The sequence below is a fragment of the Hylobates moloch genome, unplaced genomic scaffold, assembly GCF_009828535.3.
Source record: "Hylobates moloch isolate HMO894 unplaced genomic scaffold, HMol_V3 SCAFFOLD_18, whole genome shotgun sequence".
Lineage (NCBI taxonomy): Eukaryota > Metazoa > Chordata > Mammalia > Primates > Hylobatidae > Hylobates > Hylobates moloch.
In genome coordinates this window covers 68,179,993-68,199,740 of record NW_026652293.1, presented here as the reverse complement: position 1 = coordinate 68,199,740, position 19,748 = coordinate 68,179,993, and the positions used below count along the sequence as shown (strand labels likewise).

Below are 19,748 nucleotides of genomic sequence, written 5' to 3'. Positions count from 1 at the left end.
CACACACACACACCCCCAACCCACACCCTTACACGTGTTCACACTCTGTCATCACACCCCACCCCACACCCTCATACACTCACACCCACACCCTCACACATACTGTCACACACCCCCACACACTCACACGCTCACTCACCACCCCACACTCTCACACACTCTTGCTCACCCACACACTCCCTCATACACAGTGCAGAGCCCTCCCCTCCTCCCTTTACCCTGCTCCGTGTCCTCTTGGCTTCACCCCTGCTGATCCCGGACTCTACCTCCTTGTCCCCTGAACCTCCCCCAACTCCTAAATGCCCAAGTCAAAGACAAGGGGAGAGAGGGATGGAGTCTAGAATGGGGAGAGCAGGATCAAGATTTGAAGGCAGTCACTGTAGGGTCTGTAGTAGGCTGTTTTGTGTTGCTATAAAGGAATACTTGACACTGGGTAATTTCTAAAGGAAAGAGGTTTAATTGGCTTATGGTCCTGCAGGTGGTACAGGAAGCATGGCAGCCAGCATCTGTTCCTGGTGAGGCCTCAGGAAGCTTCCACTCATGCAGAAGGTGAAGGGGGAGCCAGGCTATCACATAGCAAGAGTGGGGGCAAGAGAGACAGCAGGAAGGCAACACACACTTTTTAACAATCAGGTCTTGTATGAACTCAGAGTGACTTTCACTCATCGCCAAAGGGTGGCGCTAAGCCCTTGCTGAGGGATCTGGCCCTATGATCCAGTACCTCCCACCAGGACCCACCTCCAACACTGGGAATCACATTTCATCATGAGATTTGGAGGGAACAAACATCCAAATCATATCAGGGTCCTTTTTTCATTGCATCAGCTGGGAGGGGTTGGGAACTAGACTGTGTCTCCTCCCTCATTTTGTGTAGACACACAGCAACGCAGACACACATCAGCACACACACCCATGGAGAGATGGCCACGCACACACAGACTGGCACAAGGCCTGCACCGGCAGGCACGTGGGCACACACAGACACACCCAAGGACACACCTACACATGTGCAGGAGCGCGTGCACGGTGCTGCAGAGTGGGGGATGGGGGGACGTTCCATGGATTTCAAAGCTCCCAACTTCTCGTGATTCTCTTTCCCTTGTTGTTGAGTTAAAGTTCCAAACCAAGATAAGGACACACATCTATTAAACTCTGATTTGGTTGGCTGAGCTGTCTTCTAACAAGAATATTTTACTTTTCAAAAATTGCCTTTGGAGAAATGCAGTTGCCATTATGCCTTATCTGAGCCAGAGAATTAGTTCATATGTGATAAAACCCACAGACAGAGTGGGTCCCGCACACTAACCTACTGGCCAAATAGAAAATTTCTTAAAAGTTCTGAATGTTTTGTATGAAGCAAGTATAGCATTGATATTTAAACCAGATGAAGGTAGCATTAAATGACTTAATTTATTACTTAAGAATAGTACTGAATTCCAAAATTACTTAAGAATCTTGATGCAAAAATTATAAAAATGTTACCTTACAGAATTTGGCAATATATCACAAAAGTAAATATGCGTTTACCTTTGACCCAGTAATTCCAGAAATGTACCTTGAAGACATACCCACAATAATATGAGAATATGTAAATGCCCATAAATATATGGATTGAAAAATATACAGTATATCCCCACAATGGAGTACTATACTATGTAGTTATAATAAAGAATGAGTATGATCTTTTTTGCATATCAATGAACTAATATGTGCTGCTTTCTAAAATGTGTTGTTAAATATAAAAACAAAGTTCAAAAGCACACGTTTTTGTGTAAGAAAGGAGAAATAAGAAAATATATATGTAACTGCTTACTTTCTATGAAAATAAACACAGGACCAGCCTGGGAAACATAGTGAGGCCCAGTCTCTACAAAAAAAAGTTTTTAATTAGCCAGGCATGGCGGCACACACCTGTAGTCTCAGCTACTCAGGAGGCTGAGGCAGGAGGATCGCTTGAGCCCAAGAGTTCGAGGCTGCAGTGAGCTGTGACTGCGCCACTGCATTACAGCTTGGATGACAGAGTGAGACCCTATCTCAAAAAAGAGAAAGGAAGGAAGGAAGGAAGGGGTAGGGGAAGGGGAAAGGAAAGGAAGAAGAAAAAAGAAGCATAGGAAAGAATAGACTGGAGTCCAACGTGATGAGAAGGAAGGAAGGAAGGCAGAGAGGAAGGGAGGGAGGGAAGGAAGGAAGGAAGAAAGGAAGGAGAAAAAAGAAGCATAGGAAAGAATAGACCGGAGTCCAGTGTGATTGGTTGCCCATAGGAGGTAGGTGGGAGGGGAGAAAAGGATTGGAATGGGCAGTGAAAGTGACACCTGTGTGAATATCAATTTGCATCATTTTAACTTTGAAAGTATGGTCGATGCTTTACATACTCAAGTAAATTAATACAATAAAGTCCAACAATTGTGAGGTGGGAAAAAACCTAAAACTGAAATAAAATATAAACAAAAGCAGACGAATAAAAGATGGTGGCCAGGGCCCCTTCCCACCTCATCTGTACCTTTGGGAGCCAGTGCCTCTTGTGTTTCTGCTCACGGTGACCTGTCCCTAGCTCTCAGGCTTTAGTTGTTAGGCTTCCTTTGAAGCAGATTCTCATTAGACGAGGCAACTGTGATGTGTGTAGCACATGCTTTCTGTGAAACAGGTAGCACTACAGTGGTCTTAGTCACGGGGCATCAATGTGTGTTGGGTTAGGGAGAATTTCTTCTGCCTCCCTCTAGAAAACAAATCTATGCTTGGGATGGGGGGAGAGAGAGAGAGAGAGAGAGTGTGTGTGTGTGTGTGTGTGTGTGTTTACTGTTGAAAACAAACTCCCAACACAAAGTCTGTAAACTTTTTGGAAGGACAACAAATTAAAATTAATAAAGCAATTTTATTCATTAGAAATGTGTGTTTTGAGCCATAGATTGTTAGGAGAGGCCATTTGAGACACTCAGCTGGGCTTCAAAGCTTTGAGTTTGAGTTCTGGATCCACAAATGTTGGCTGTAGGACTTTGGCTATTGGTTTAATTTCTCTGATTTTTGCACTTTCTTCCTTTGCAAAATAGAAATTAATATTGTCCCACCAACTGTATGGGCTGCTAGAGGAATAAATGAGCAGACGTGTGTGAAAGTGATGACTCACAAAGCACTACACAAATGTCCAAGCATTACTTATGGTCGTGGTGGTGATGGTAGTGGCAGCGGTGGGGGTGATGGAGAAGTCATTCTGGAACCTTCTGCTCTCTTCTCACTGTCCCAGGGACTGAGAAGGTTTTTCCAAACAAAAGCATCATGTCATGCTCCTCTTACTCGAATGAGGCATTCCTTTCTCTTATCCCAGGAGGGTTTTCTACCAAATGCTGTCCATGCACCCAGATGCTCCCTGGCTTGGACAGAGAAGCTGTAGGTGGTGGGAGGTGGGGTTCCCCTACCCTTGGAAAAGCAGCTCTTCTAACCCTTTTACTTTGGTCACTTCTAGGGGCAGTAGAATGAAAGAGGGCATGTCTAATAACAGCACCACTAGCATCTCCCAAGCCAGGAAAGCTGTGGAGCAGCTGAAGATGGAAGCCTGTATGGACAGGGTCAAGGTAAGCATGCATGCGCCAGCCCCATCCTCCGCCCGAAGCTCAGCTCAAAACATTCCTCCTGCTTCCAAAGCAGCCTTGTGAGAGTTAACACGTCACCCAGCAGAGCATCCAGCCAACCTTGGCAGCTGTAACATTTACAAATCAGTGTTTGCTTCACAGTTCTAAGTGTGCCCAAGGATTCAAAGGATGCAAAATACACAGTGTGCATGAATTCCATAAGGAGTCTCCAAAAATAGATTCATAATTCATCTCAGCTCTATTTAGTTCCGTTGTCATGCCAATAAGCAAGAGAGTTTAGCAATGAGATCAATCACTTTTCTGCTGTGATACAGTGCCTTTGAGGTTCAACAGCATCGGATATTTTGACAGGTTTATTGTTGAGGGTGGAGCTCTGAACCATGCCTGGGTTTGTCAAATATTCCTTTGGGGAAAATGAAGAAAGGCTCCAGACATCTCCCGTTGTATTCCTTTCACTGATGAGTGCAGGTCTCTCCACGCTGGGAGGACTGCAGCAAGGTGAAGCCACCTCGTCTCCAGATGCCAGTCAGAGGTGAGCAGGAGGCCAGGCAAAGCACGTGGCTCTGAACGAATCCGTGAGCGTGGCGCTCGTTAACTGTAATAGAGTTGAAAGGAACCCCAACTCTGGTGTCTGGAACCTGATGCCAGGAAGCTCCATGTGTCTGTGGTCTTGGGGAACACAAATCAGGGGTCTCACCTGGGCATCTGGGATTCAAAAAACACAGAATCCATGGCAACGGGTGACTCCTGAAGCCTTCTATGGACAGAGCCTCCCTGACCCCTCCCCTCATGCTAGTATATGGCTGGATAGCACCAATACTCGCCTGTGTGGACAGTTACTGTTTTCCCCTGGAGCTCTGGGAGTACAACCTCTCCAAGGAGGCAGAAAATATGCACAGAAAGTTACATGAGGGTATATGAAGCAAGGAAGGAATCCAGCATGATATAAGTCAGTATCACCGGACCCGTGTTACTAGAGCATCTACATCTCATACATATCGATACCAACTGCAAATTACATGTCAGTCCTTGGTCTCTAGGCTAGAGGAGGGAGCAAGGTTAGCACCCAGAAAACAATTCTAAGACACAGCGGGTCCCAATAGCATAGAAAGGGGTTTCAAATGAAAGCTGCAGGCATCCCGTGCTCCTGAAAGTGCAGACAGGAAAAGGATGAGGACTGCAGTGAAAGGCGTTGCTGAGCACCTAATCTACACTTGAAGGGTCCTGGGAGAGAAACGTGAAGGCGATGGTCTCCTCCGTATGGCTCAGGGAAGACTTCTCGGAGTTGTGAGCTGTGGCTGGCTCTGAGCTGGTAGTGGTGGAGGAAAGGCCAGTGTGAGCTAATCACGGCTCATGTGGAGCAGCTGGGCAGCTGGAGGAGCTGCAGGTTGTGAGGGGAAGAGAGCTGTGGGAGGAGGGCGCCATGCACACAGGTGCAGAAGCCGGAGCCATGAGGTGACAGGTGTTTGAGGTGAACCAACCTGTCAGCAATAGATGGAGTTGTCAGAGGTGGAAGGTAGTTGAAGCTCTGCGTCATCAAGAGAGGCAAGGAGGGGCAGAAATCGGGTACAGTGTGGAGCAGACAGCAAAGATGGGATCAGGGAGGCAAACACACCAAGAAAATCAACAGAACATGGCGAGTAAACATGGGAGGCATTAGGGAGAGAGAGGTTAGAATCCAACTGTCAAGCCCCATGGCCAGGGGCCTGAAAAGACAGTGGGCCCCAGTTTGGGCTATAAGGCAGTTCGGCTTTGCCCGGGCGTTCTCTTCTGGCAAGGAAGATAAATTCTGCAATAGCATCTTCACCTGCCACAAACACCGCCCCAAGAGCCCCTGTGAGGACCGGGTGTCCTCATGAATGAAGGCTTCTTCAAGAGTCACTTAGGCACACACACTGTCACTAAAAGAAGGAGGAGAGTCAAAGACAAATCAGTTACGATATGAGTTCATTCTCACGTTGCTGTAAAGAAATCCCTGAGACTGGGTAATTTATAAAGAGGTTTAATTGGCCATGGTTCCACAGGTGGTCCAGCAAGCATGATGCTGGCATCTGCTTGGCTTCTCGGGGCGGAGGGTGGGGAGGCCTCAGGAAACTGACAATCATGGCAGAAGGTGAAGGGTGAGCAGGCACATGTTACATAGCAGGAGAAAGAGAGAGAAGGGGGAGGTGCTACACACTTTTTTTTTTTTTTTTTGACACGGAGTCTCGTTGTATTGCCCAGGCTGCAGTGCAGTGGCCCGATCTTGGCTCACTGCAAGCTCTGCCTCCTGGGTTTACGCCATTCTCCTGCCTCAGCCTCCCGAGTAGCTGGGACTACAGGCGCCCACCACCACATCTGGCTAATTTTTTGTATTTTTAGTAGAGATGGAGTTTCACCGTGTTAGCCAGGATGGTCTCAATCTCCTGACCTCGTGATCCACCTGCCTCGGCCTCCCAAGGTGCTACACACTTTTAAACAACCAGATCTCTTGAGAATTCACTCACTATTACGACGACAGTACCAAGGGGGATGGTTTTAAACCCTTCATGAGAAACCACCCCCATGTCCATTGACTTCCCACCAGGCCCCACCTTCAACACTGGGGATTACAATTCAACGTGAGATTTGGGCAGGGACACAGATCCAAACCATATCAGTTACTCAGGTGGTATTCAATCAAAGGGATAGGCAGCCCAGACGTGGTGGCTCACGCCTGTAATCCCAGCACTTTGGAAGGCCGAGGCAGGCGAATCACCTGAGGTCAGGAGTTCGAGACTAGCCTAGCCAACATGGTAAAAACCCATCTCTACTAAAAAAATACAAAAATTAGCTGGATCTGGTGGCGTGTGCCCGTAATCCCAGCTACTCGGGAGGCTGAGGCAGAAGAATCATTTAAACCCGGGGGTGGAGGTTGCAGTGAACCAAGATTGTGCCACTGCACTTCAGCCTGGGCAACAGAGCAAGACCCCATCTCAAAAACAAAAAAAAAACGGGATAGGCCGCCATGTTGCTGTGCTGACTGTAATGGAAGCGTGAACGCAAGATTCCTCAGAGGGCCTGACAGAGGCTAATTCAGATCCTGTGGTAATTCCAGGGAGTAGGCCAGTGACAGCTGTGTCAGATTTGGTTCAGAAACAGAGTTGGTGGAAACAGAATGTTGTCATTGAAGAGAGAATGCCATGGCCGCCTGAGGAGAGAGCTGAACCTAGGAACTGCATCTGTGCCAAAGATGCGTGAGCACACATGGGTGGTTTTTGTTTTTTTCTTGCTTGGACAACCTTGAACATTAATTTTTTTAGTTGTGGGTAAAATATATATAACATACAATTTATCATTTTAACCATTTTTAAAAATACAATTCAATTCAGCAGTATTAGGTACATTCACAATATTGTGCAACCATCACCACCATCCATCTCCAGAACTTTCCCATCTTCCCACACAGAAACTCTGTACGCATTCAGTGCCAACTCCCCATTCGCCCTGCCCATCCCTGGTGACCACCATTCTACTTTTTTCCTCTATGAATTTGACTACGCTAGGTGTCTCATATAAGTGGGATCATACAGTATTTGTCCTTTTGTTCCTGTCTTATTTCACTTAACTTATTGTCCTCAAGATCCATCTATGTTGTAGCCTGTATCAGAACATCATTCCTTTTCAGGGCTGAGTTGTATTCCATTGCATGGATAGACCACATTTTGTTTATCCATTCATCCATTGATGGACACTTGGGTTATCTCCACCTTTGGACTATTGTAAATAATGCTGTTATGAGCATGGGGGTGCAAGTATCTGTTGGAGTCTTTACTTTGGTTCTTTTGGGTACCCACAAGTGGAATTGCTGGATCATATGGTAATTCTATGTTCAACCTTTTTACTTTTTTTTTTTTTTTTTTTTTTTTTGAGAGACGGAGTCTCACTCTGTCGCCCAGGCTGGAGTGCAGTGGCATGATCTCATCTCACTGCAACCTCTGCCTCCTGAGTTCAAACGGTTCTCCTGCCTCAGCTTCCCAAGTAGCTGGGATTACAGGCATGCACCACTGCACCCAGCTAATTTTTGTTTTTATTAGAGACACGGTTTTACTATATGTTGGCCAGGCTGGTCTCGAACTCCTGACCTCAGGTAATACGCCTGCCTCGGCCTCCCTAAGTGCTGGGATAACAGGCATGAGCCACCATGCCCAGCCTTATGTTCAACCTTTGGAGGAACTGTCACACTGCTTACACAGAGGCTTCATCACTTCACATCGTCACCAGCAGTGCACAGGAATTCCCGTTTCTCCACATCATGACCAGCACTTGTTTTCTGGTTGTTTTTTTAATTAATGTATTTACTTTAATTGACAAGTAAAAATTAAAGTCACTCACTATCACGATGACAATACCAAGGGGGATGGTGTAGATTTATGGTGTACAACATGAAGTTTTGACATAGGCATACATTGTGGAATGGCTAAGTCAAGCCATTTAACATATGTATTTTCCCACATACTTAGTTTTTTGTGGTGAGGACACTTAAAACCTATTCTCTTAGCAATTTTCAAGTATACAATACATTGTTATTAATTGTAGTCACCATGATATGAAATAAACCTCTTTATTTTTTCTAACTGAATTTTTTTTTTTTTTTTTTTTTGTGATGGAGTCTTGGTCTGTCACCCAGGCTGCAGTGCAATGGCACGATCTCACTGCAACCCCTTCCTCCCGGGTTCAAGCAATTCTCCTGCCTCAGCCTCCTGAGTAGCTGAGATTACAAGTGTACACCACTACGTCCAGCTAATTTTTGTATTATTAGTAGAGATGGTGTTTCGCCATGTTGGCCAGGCTGGTCTCAAACTCCTGGTCTCAAGTGATCCGCCTGCCTCAGCCTCCCAAAGTGCTGGTATTACAGGCCTAAGCCACTGCAGCCAGCCCTGAAACTTTGTGTCCTTTGACCAACATCTCTCTAATCTCACCACTCCACAGCCTCAGGTAGCCACCATTTTACTCTCTATTTCTATGAGTTTTTTTTTTGTTTTTTGTTTTTTGAGACAGAGCCTCACTTTGTCGCCCAGGCTGGAGTGCAGTGGTGCAATCTTGGCTCACTGCAAGCTCTGCCTCCCGGGTTCACACCATTCTCCTGCCTCAGCCTCTTGAGTAGCTGGGACTACAGGCGCCCACCACCACGCCCGGCTAATTTTTTGTATTTTTAGTAGAGACAGGGTTTCACCATGTTAGCCAGGATGGTCTCGATCTCCTGACCTTGTGATCTGCCCGCCTCGGCCTCCCAAAGTGCTGGGATTATAGGCGTGAGCCACCACGCCCGGCCAAGTTTAACTTTTTTACACTCCACATATAAGTGAGATCATGAAGTATTTGTCCTGTGCATGGCGTATTTCATTTAATATAATATCCTTCAGGGTTACCCATATTTTCTTAAGTAACAAGATTTCCTTCTTTTTTTAGGGCTCAGTAGTATTCCATTGTGTAAATATACCACATTTGCTTTATCCATTCATTCGTTGATAGACACTTAGGTTGATTCCATAACTTGGCTATTTTGACTAATACTGCAATGAACACAGAAGCACAGATCTTTCTTTGACATACTGATTTCATCTCCTTGGGTTATATACCTAGTAGTGGGATTGCTGGATCATGTGGTAGTTCTATTTTTAATTTTTTTAAAAGCATCCACACTGTTTTCCAAAATGGCTGTACTAATTTAATTCCCACCAATGGCATACCAGTGTTCCCTCTTTTCCAAACTCAGCAACACTTGTTATCTTGTGTATTTTTGATAATTGCCATCCTAACAGGTTTGACGTGATATCTTGCTGTAGCTTTAATTTGTATTTCCCTGATGATCTAGTGATGTCTGTTTTTTTAATAATAGTCACCCTAATGAGTGTGAAGCTCACACATGGTTTTCAGCCCTAGACATCTCTGGTTTCAGGGCACAGTGTGGCTTTGCAGAAAAATCTATGTGATGCAAGACTTGACAAAACAAAAAAAGGTGCATCTTGGTATCAGCCAGACTATAAGAATATGGAAAGAAAGGGGAGCTGTCAAGGACACTCCTGATGACCTCGTCAAGGACCTTGAGGGGGAAGAAAGAGGAAGTCACCAGGGAAAGGCAATGGCCTTTCTGGGATGGGTACGAGGTTACTGCCAGAGAGGAGGAAGGAAAGAGGGAGCCTGGACAGGAAATGACAGAGGGCAGCCCTGGGGAAGGAAGAGAGGAGCAGTTTCTAGAATCCACTGAACTCACACACACCATGTCAGAAACACCAGGGCCAGATGACAACACTGAGATGGGCTGGGCACGGTGGCTTACGCCTGTCATCCCAGCACTTTGGGAGGCCGAGGCAGGCGGATCACGAGTTCATGAGTTTGAGACCAGCCTGACCAACACAGTGAAACCCCATCTCTACTAAAAATACAAAACTTAGCCGAGCATGGTGGCACGTGCCTGTAGCCCCAGCTACTTGGGAGGCTGAGGCAGGAGAATCGCTCAAACCCAGGAGGCGGAGGTTGCAGTGAGCCAAGATTGCGCCACTGCACTCCAGCCTGGGCGACAGAGCAAGACTCCGTCTAAAAAAAAAAAGAAAACACTGAGATGGATTTTCCAAGGAAGAAGAAAAGGCCAGGCCCATACTGACCGCATGTTGAGAATGCCGAGCAGGTGAATGTGCACACGATGAGGGGGCAGGCTGCAAGGGAACCAGCTGGATGGTCCATGGGAGGAATCATGGCAACTTCCAGGCCCACAGAGCTAGCTCCCAGGTGAGAGCACGGCAGATGGGAACCCAGAGAGGACATCCCAGGCGAGGGCAGGTACCAGCAGGAAACCAAAAGAGAGCCCCCGGGATGGCATGGTATGTAGCCAACCATAGGGCCCACCGCCGGGCTCTGTAGCTTATTGTGCTCAGGAGAGTTTCTAAGGAGGAAGGAAGGTAAAGAAGGCATTTGCCGCCCGGGAAAATAAGGGGAGATCTGTCACTGGGAAGAGAAAGGAAAATATAACTGCATTAAGCAGTTCTGGGGTTGCAGAAGTAAGAAAGAGTAATAGCGCCAATTCAGAGAGCCTTGCACGATTCATGGAGGAAAAACGTAGCTGAAATATTCATTATTGTCTTGAAGTTCTGTTTGTCCCCATTTGCACAAAAGCACAAGTGCAAATATAGACTTTTTTTTTTAGTAGGAGATATAGATTGAGGCATTACACCACAAAGCCCACAGCAAGACCTTAAACCCACACACAGTGTGGTTCAGAGACCTCCTTCCTACCTCCATTCATTTAATGTTTATCGAGAATCCCCTGCTACTTGGCCCTTCTCCCAAATTACCACCCCCACTCCATGTGACTCTTCTCCATCTTGCCTAGAGGCATATCAAAGCATTTCCCAACAAAGATGTGTGTTCTTTGCAAACTCTTATCAGCAGCTAAAAACAAGTAATTTCCTCCAGGTTGTCGCAGGCATGAGGAGGATTCACCATAGAACCCGTATAGCCTCACAAAAAGCACAAAGCTTGGAAAATAATACCCAGATTTCTAAAAACGAAATAAAGAGCACATGAAAGATGAATTTTGGAAACGATATGGGTTCTAAGGGAAAGAATACCATCATAGCCTTATTCTTTTCTCACCCATCAGAAGTTCAACAATCTAAAACTCTATTAGAAAAGTACATATATGGTCTGGTGTGGTGGCTCACGCCTGTAATCCCAGCACTTTGGGAGGCCAAGGCCGGCAGATCTTGAGGTCAGGAGATCGAGACCAGCCTGGCCAACATGGTGAAACCCCTCTCTACTAAAATACAAAAAAAAAAAAATTAGCCCGGCATGGTGGCGTGCGCCTGTAGTCCCAGCTACTTGGGAGGCTGAGGAAGGGGAATCGCTTGAATCGAGGAGGCAGAGGTTTCAGTGAGCCCAGATCACGCCACTGCACTCCAGCCTAGCAACAGAGTGAGACTCCATCTCAAAAAAAAAAAAAAAAAAAAAAAAGTACACATATGACATTGGTCACGAAATAGAGAAAATCTGACAAGCGGTTATGGCAGGTCTGAGCTGAGCAGAGTATAAGAGGCCTCACTGGAGAAAACAGTGCCTGAAGCCAGCCTGCGCAACCACAATGCAGAGTTCAGCCACTGAGAAGGCGTTCTCCCAAGGGTGAAGTGCAGTGCTCCCGGGCAGAGCCAGGACACAGGCTCTCAGGCGGCTTCCACGCTGCCTTCCACGTGCCATCCCTCAGGCTGCCCTGATTCTCCTGCCCCAGAGGAAAGGGAAATTGCTGACATTGGGTCAATCCTATGTCTGTGACTCGAGAGGCTCTGGGGTGTGGACAGACATCCTTGAGCAAGCCCAACTCCTAGCCAGGGAGTAGAAGCAACTGATGGAATGGACAAGGAAAACTGGCCAAGGAACATTCTGCCCAGTCTCATTTGCCCTGGGAGATAATTTCAACATCCGTGGGGTGGGTGTGCTCACAATTCCTACAAGGGCTGCCCTTAGGCTGAGATTAATTTTGTGAGCACAGGCTTTATTTGCTGAGTGTAGACAGATCAATATATTGTTGGGCCTGCGTTCTATAGACTACTGAAAACATGAGTGCAGGAAGAGAGGAATTTCAGGTGATGGATGCACTAAAAGTTGAAGCCCAAGAAACGCAGGAGAACTGGCTACAGATGGCCCTTGACTTACAATGGGGCTACCTCTCAATAAACCTATTATAAATTGAAAGTTCAACTTAATGATATTTTCAACTTACGATGGGTTTATGTGGATGTGACCCCATGGTAAGTGGAGGAGTGTACTGAATGCGTATTGCTTTCTGCCACTGTAAATTCGAAAAAATCACTCAGCCAGACCATCATATATCAGGGACCCTCTGTATTTACAGTGAGATAGTACAGAAAGATACTGACATCAAAGAAAAGAGATTGTGGCGAGGCACAGTGGATCGCGCCTATAATTCCACCACTTTGGGAGTCCGAGGTGGGTGGATCACTTGAGGTTAGGAGTTCGAGACCAGCCTGGCCAAGGTGGTGAAATCCCATCTCTACTAAAAATATAAAAATTAGCCGGGTGTGGTGGTGTGCACTTGTAATCCCAGCTACTCGGGAGGCTGAGGCAGGAGAATCACTTGAACCCAGGAGGTGGAGGTTGCAGTGAGCTGAGATCACGCCACTGCACTCCAGCCTGGGCAACAGCGTGAGACTCCATCTCAAAAAAGAAAAGAAAGAAAGGATTGTGTCGTGACGGATACTGGCAGTTATTAACAATCTTCTTTCATAAAAACTAAGAAAAATTTGGAGAAAACAGGAAAAGAGAAAGAGCTATTTTTTAAAAGGGTATAATTTGGTGCTTAAAAGAAAGGGGAACAAATAATCAAAAAAATAGGAAATGCAAGGACACGAAAGTTGAATTTACAAGTCTTCGAGATATTTCTTGTATATACTTTCCTTATTCCATTGATAATTTCTTTCAAATCGTAAATAAATGAGAGTGAGTCAAACATATATCTAAGCATGGAGCTTACTTAAAGAGCTTCCAACAAAGAAGCAGAACATCTGGTGGGCTGAAGTGAGAATGTGAAAAACTCGTATCCTTTTCAGGGGCCTTTAATGCTTGTTTTGAAAATAATACTACTTCTCTTCATTAAAATGGTACTTTTTTGTTGTTGTTGTTGCTGTGTTTTGAGATGGAGTCTCTCTCTGTTGCCCAGGCTGGAGTACAGTGGCGTGACCCCAGCTCACTGCAGTCTCTGCCTCCCGGGTTCAAGCGATTCTCCTGTCTCAGCCTCCTGAGTAGCTGGAATTACAAGCCTGTGCCACCATGCCCGGCCAATTTTTGTATTTCTAGTAGAGATGGGATTTCACCATGTCCAGGCTAGCCTTGAACGCCTGACCTCAAGTTACCCTCCCATCTTGGCCTCTCAAAGTGCTGAGATTAGGTACTCGTTTATTTTTAAAATTTTTGAAAAATACTGACAAGTATAAAGAGGATAATTGGAATGATCTATAACCACTACCTTTTGATGTTTTTCCATCTATATTTGTTTTACATTTATTATAAAACTGGGGCCATAATGTACATTTATTGCTTTTTTGTAACCTGATTTATCACTGAACAGTATATTGTGATCATATAACAAGGCCAGGAAATATTCTCCTAAAATGTCATTTTTAGTATCTATTTTCCCCTGATGTACAATAACTTACTTAACTGGTCTCCTATCCTTAGACATTTCAGTTATTTCCAATTGTGAGTCTTTTTTTATTTTTCCTTTTTTGAGTTGGAGTCTCACTTTGTCACCCAGGCTGGAGTGCAGTGGCACGATCTCGGCTCACTGCAACCTCCGCCTCCTGGGTTCAAGTGATTCTCCTGCCTTGGCCTCCCGAGTAGCTGGGATTATGGGCTCATGCCACCATGCCCAGCTCATTTTTTTTGTATTTTTAGTAGAGACGGGGTTTCACTGTGTTACCCAGGATGGTCTCAATCTCCTGACCTCGTGATCTGCCCACCTCGGCCTCCCAAAGTCTTGGGATTACAGATGTGAGCCACCGTGCCCGGCCGTGAGTCCCATTTTTTTTTTTTCATCGTACTTTAAGTTCTAGGGTACATGTGCACAACGTGCAGGTCTGTTACATATGTATACATGTGCCATATTTGGTGTGCTGCACCCATTAACTTGTCATTTACATTAGGTATATCTCCTAATGCTATCCCTTCCCCCTCCCCCCACCCCATGACAGGCCCCGGTGTGTGATGTTCCCCATCCTGTGTCCAAGCATTCTCATTGTTCAATTCCCACCTATGAATGAGAACATGAGGTATTTGGTTTTCTGTCATTGCGATCGTTTGCTGAGAATGATGGTTTCCAGCTTCATCCATGTCCCTACAAAGGACACGAACTCATCGTTTTTATGGCTGCATAGTATTCCATGGTGTATATGTGCCACATTTTCTTAGTCCAGTCTATCATTGATGGACATTTGGGTTGGTTCCAAGTCTTTGCTATTGTGAATAGTGCCACAATTAACATACGTGTGCATGTGTCGTGAGTCCTATTTTTAAGGAAGCACTGCAGCAAGCACACTGGTAGATAAAATTTTCATGTCTGATTATTTATTTAAGATAAATTCCTAGGGACTGAAAATCTCTTGGCCAAAAAGGAAATATATACTGTCAGGCACTACATAAAAAACGTTTTAGTCAACAGACTGCATATATGACAGTGGTCCCATAAGATTCTAGTACTGTATATTTTTTGACCTGGCACAGTGGCTCACACCTGTAATCCCAGCACTTTGGGAGGCCGAGGTGGGCAGATAACTTGAGGTCAGGAGTTCAAGACCAGCCTGGGCAACATGGTGAAACCCTGTCTCTACTAAACATACAAAAATTAGCTGGGCATGGTGGCGCACCTGTAGTCCCAGCTTCTCAGGGGGCCGAGGCATGAGAATTGCTTGAACCCAGGAGGCAGAGGGTGCAGGGAGCTGAGAACATAGCACTGCACTCCAGCCTGGGCGACAGAGCTAGACTCTGTCTCAAAAAAAAAAAAAAAAAAGAGCACAGTGGCTCATGCCTGTAATCCCAGCACTTTGGGAGGCCAAGGCGGGTGGATCACCTGAGATCAGGAGTTCGAGACCAGCCTGGCCAAGATGGTGAAATCCCACCTCTACTAAGAATACAAAAATTAGCCAGGCGCGGTGGCGAGCGCCTGTAATCCCAGCTACTTGGGGGAGACTGAGGCAAGAGAATCACGTGAACCTGGGAGGTAGAGGTTACAATGAGCCGAGATGGTGCCACTGCACTCCAGCCTGGGCAACAGGGTGAGACTCCATCTCAAAAAAAAAAAAAAAGATATCTAGTACTGTATTTTTACCGTACTTTTTCTATGTTTAGATGTTTAGATACACAGATACTTATCATTGTGTGACAGTTGCCTACAGTATTCAGTACAGTCACATACCTGTAATCCTAGCACTTTGGGAGGCCAAGGCAGGAGGATCACTTGAGCTCAGGAGTTTGAAACCAGGCTGGGCAACATAGTGAGACCCTGTCTCTACTAAAAATTCAAAAAAGTAAGCTGGATGTGGTGCACGGCTGTAGTCCCAGCTACTTGGGAGGCTGAGGCAGGAGGATCGCTTGAGCCCAGGAGTTGAGGCTGCAGTGAGCCCTGATCATGCCACTGCACTCCAGCCTGGATGAGAGAGTGAGACCCTGTCTCAAAATAATTAATTAATTAATTAACATTTAAAAAGTTTGTAGCCTAGGAGCAATAGGCTATACCCTGTAATCTATAGGCTATACCCTATTGTGTAATAGGATAGACCATCTAGGTTTGTGGAAGTACACTCTGTGATGTTCTTACAGTGGTGAAATCATCTAACAAGGCATTTCTCAGAATGTATCCCCGTCATTAAGCAACATGTGACTGTATACACAAGAAAGTGTTTGAGTCAATATCAAATCTCCCTATAGAAAGGGATACCAATTTATATTTTTATCAGTAATGTATGTGTGTTTTCCCACATTCTCCCCCAAAACACCATTCATTATGCCATACCAATTCAACAGATAGTAATAATAGTAGCCAACATTTACTGAGTGCTTAATATGTGTTGTTCTGAACAAGTCACATTAAATTCATTCAATTCTCATAGCAGTCCAATGAAGTGGGTACTCCATTATATAAAGCAGGAAACTGAGGTCTATAAAGATTCATTAACTTGCCTAAAATTCAGCAGCTGAAAAGTGGTGAGAGCCCAGTGATGGGAAATCAGGGAGTGTGTCTCCAGAGCCTTCGCTCTCAACCTTTATGTCATACCATCTCTTGATTGCTGACGCCTCGTTATTTTAACATATATTTCATTGACTGTTACTGGGGTTAAACTAATTTTGTATGTTAAATTCTTCTTTTGCTAATTGGCTATTCCTACCCTTTACCCAATTTTCTATTGTAGTATTGTAGAATATTTTAAGGCCAGCACAGTGACTCACACCTGTAATTCCAGCACTTTGGGAGGCCAAGGCAGGAGGTTTGCCTGATCACAGGAGCTCAAAACCAGCCTAGGCAACATGGCAAAACCCTATCTCTTTAAAAAAAAAAAAAAAAGTGTATATATAGATATATATATACACACACACACATATATACACGTATATATACATACGTATATATACACACACATATATACATACATATATACACATATATATACACATTCATATATACACACACACACACACACACACATATATATATATAAAATTAGCTGAGTGTGGTGGCATGTACCTAGCTAGAGGCTGATGTGGGAGGATCACCTAAACCTGGGAGGTTGAGGTTGCAGAGAGCCGAGATTGCGCCACTGTACTCGAGCCTGGGTGACAGAGTGAGACCCTGTCTTTTAAAAATTTATTTAGACCGGGTACAGTGCTCATGCCTGTAATCCCAGCACTTTGGGAGGCCGAGGGGGGCGGATCACCTGAGGTCCGGAGTTCGAGACCAGCCTGACCAACATAGTGAAACCCCATCTCTACTAAAAATACAAAAATTAGCTGGGCATGATGGCGGGCACCTGTAATCCCAGCTACTCGGGAGGGTGAGGCAGGAGAATCACTTGAACCCGGGAGACAGAGGTTGCAGTGAGCCAAGGTCGCACCATTGCACTCCAGCCTAAGTGACAGAGTGAAACTCCGTCTCAAAAAACAAACAGAAGAGATGAAACTAATGAGTTGGAAAGGGAGGTGGAAAAGCTAAGGAAAGAATTGGAGGGAGGTGGGAGCACCACTGGAAAGAGCAGAGAGTGTCACACGTGCTGTGGAAAACCGCAGTGATGACCTGGAGACAGGCTTCAGAAAGGTGCACAGGAAACAAAAGAAACAGATGCAGTGTCAGACCGAAGCAATTAGAAGCTGATAGAAATCCAGACTGACAAGGGCATTCTCACATTTGTATGCAAATATTCCTGGCAGAGAGAATAAATGGAATAGAAAATACTCTTAAGAATATAACATAAAACCGCTTCATTAAATAAAGGAAGACCTGAATCTGCAGGTCCGAACTGCTTGCCATATTCCAGAAAAGAGTGTGAGAGAAATGATCGACACTGAGACACAAATACTGCTGAGGGTCTTAATCTCAGAAGGAAAGAGTGACCTCCCCATCAACAAATAAGTTAATAGCAAAAAGCAAAACAAAAACAATACTAATAATAAACAGCCTATTAAGAATATAGGCAGAAGAGGCCAGGCACGGTGGCTCACACCCGTAATCCCAGCACTTTGGGAGGCTGAGGTGGGCGGATCACCTGAGGTCAGGAGTTCGAGACCAGCCTGGCCAACATGGTGAAACCCTGTCTCTACTAAAAATACAAAAATTAGCTGGGCATAGTGGCGGGCGCCCTTAATCCCAGCTACTTGGGAGGCTGAGGTGGGAGAATCGCTTGAACCTGGGAGGTGTTCAAACACTGCTTCAGTAAACAAGGAAGGAGGTCATGAGGAATCTAGTGAGCCAAGATCGTGCCATTGCACTCCAGCCTGGGCAACAAGAGCATCTAAAAAAAAAAAAAAAAAGAAAGAAAGAATATAGGCAGAAGAAGCAGTCACTTAGGACATATACCCCTAACTTTGATTACATTCTTTTTTTTTTTGAGACAGGGTCTCACTCTGTCACCCAGACTGGAGTGCAGTGTCATGATCTTGGCTCACTGCAGCCTCCGCCTCCCTGGCTCAAGCAATCCTCCCACTTCAGCCTCCCAAGTAGCTGGGACTAGGTTTTGCCATGTTTCCCAGGCTGTTCTCTAACTCCTGAGCTCAAACAATCCGCCCGCCTTGGCCTCCCAGAGTGCTAGGATTACAGGCGTGAGCCACCACACCCAGCCTGGGTACATTCTTAATATGTGTTAGGTGCTTGAATTTTCACACCAGCCCTGAGATGTTGGTGCTGTGAGTACCCCATTTCACAGACAAGAAAACAGGCCCAGGCCAGGTGCAGTGGCTCACACCTGTTGTCCCAGCACTTTGGGAAGCCAAGGCGGGAGGATCACTTGAGGTCAGAAGTTTAAGACCAGCCTGGCCAACATGGTGAAACTCCATCTCTACTAAAAATACAAAAATTAGCCGGGCGTGGTGGCGAGCACTTGTAGTCCCAGCTACTTGGGAGGCTGAGGCAGGAGAATTGCTTGAACCTAGGAGGAGAAGGTTTCAGTGAGCCGGGATCATGCCACTGCACTCCAGCCTGGACAACACAGCAAGACTCCATCTCAAAAAAGAGAAAAGAAAAAAAAGAAAAGAGAAGAAAACAGAAAAGAAAGAAAAAGAAGAGAAAAGAGGTCCAGAGTTATCATTTGATGAAGGAAGGATACAAACCCAGAACCTTGGGTGCTATCATTACACTGCAGTGCCTCATCCACAAAGGAGGAAAATATCAGTCTGGGCAACACTTCCCCACAGTTCTGAAGATGTCAGCCCAAGGAGAAACAACATCTACAATGAATTCTCTACCCAACCAAGTGGCCATTTATGTCCATGGCAACATAGATATATTCTCAATTATGCAGAAGTTTAAATGTAATGCAAATATGTGCTGCTTTTCTTTAGCAAACTTATTTCATTTTATTCCATTGAATTTCACTAAAGGAGATACAGATGTGCATAATTATGTTAATTTACACATGATAATATACATTAAGACCATAAGAAAGCTTCTGAGAAAATGCCTGCTCCGTCAAAAGGTCCTCCCGAGCAGGAGCTGAGGGTCCTGCACATGGCTGGATCCACACACAATCTGAGTCATAGGAGGCATTGAAGGCATTGAAGGCACTGAAGGATGGGCTTGACGTACTTGGAACAGCTCAGTCACCTGTTTTGATGCAGGGCCTGTTGCAGGTGTGATGACTAGGGCCGGGATCATGAGTGCTAAAGGAATCTGCCAAGGCAGTCATAGGTTTTAAAAAAAAAAAAAAAAGCAGATTTATTAGAAGGAAAGTATGTTGCAAGGAAGCAATGGGCAGCACAGCAGAAAAGGGACTGTCTTCAAAAAGGCAGAGGCTGGAAGGAAGCTTTATAGGGTCATGCTGGAGGGGGTTTGTGTAGTTACAGTCCTGCTGCTGGGGCTACATGCAGAGTGAGGGAACAGGATGTTGTGCAAGGGGCTGTTTGTGGTTAGCCGTCTCTCAGAACAATTGT

The 19,748-nt window shown here is 45.4% G+C and overlaps 1 protein-coding gene across 3 annotated transcripts in view; it reads left to right on the top strand.

Annotated features, from left to right (window-relative positions):
- GNG4 (G protein subunit gamma 4) overlaps positions 1-19,748 on the top strand; it is a 103,714-nt gene that overhangs the window by 66,305 nt on the left and 17,661 nt on the right. For all 3 annotated transcript variants that reach the window (XM_058430851.1, XM_032136951.2, XM_058430850.1), the window contains exon 3: positions 3,461-3,569. In XM_058430851.1, coding sequence (XP_058286834.1) covers positions 3,471-3,569 — 99 coding nt within the window. In that variant the 5' untranslated portion in view covers positions 3,461-3,470. The remainder of the gene's footprint in view (positions 1-3,460; positions 3,570-19,748) is intronic.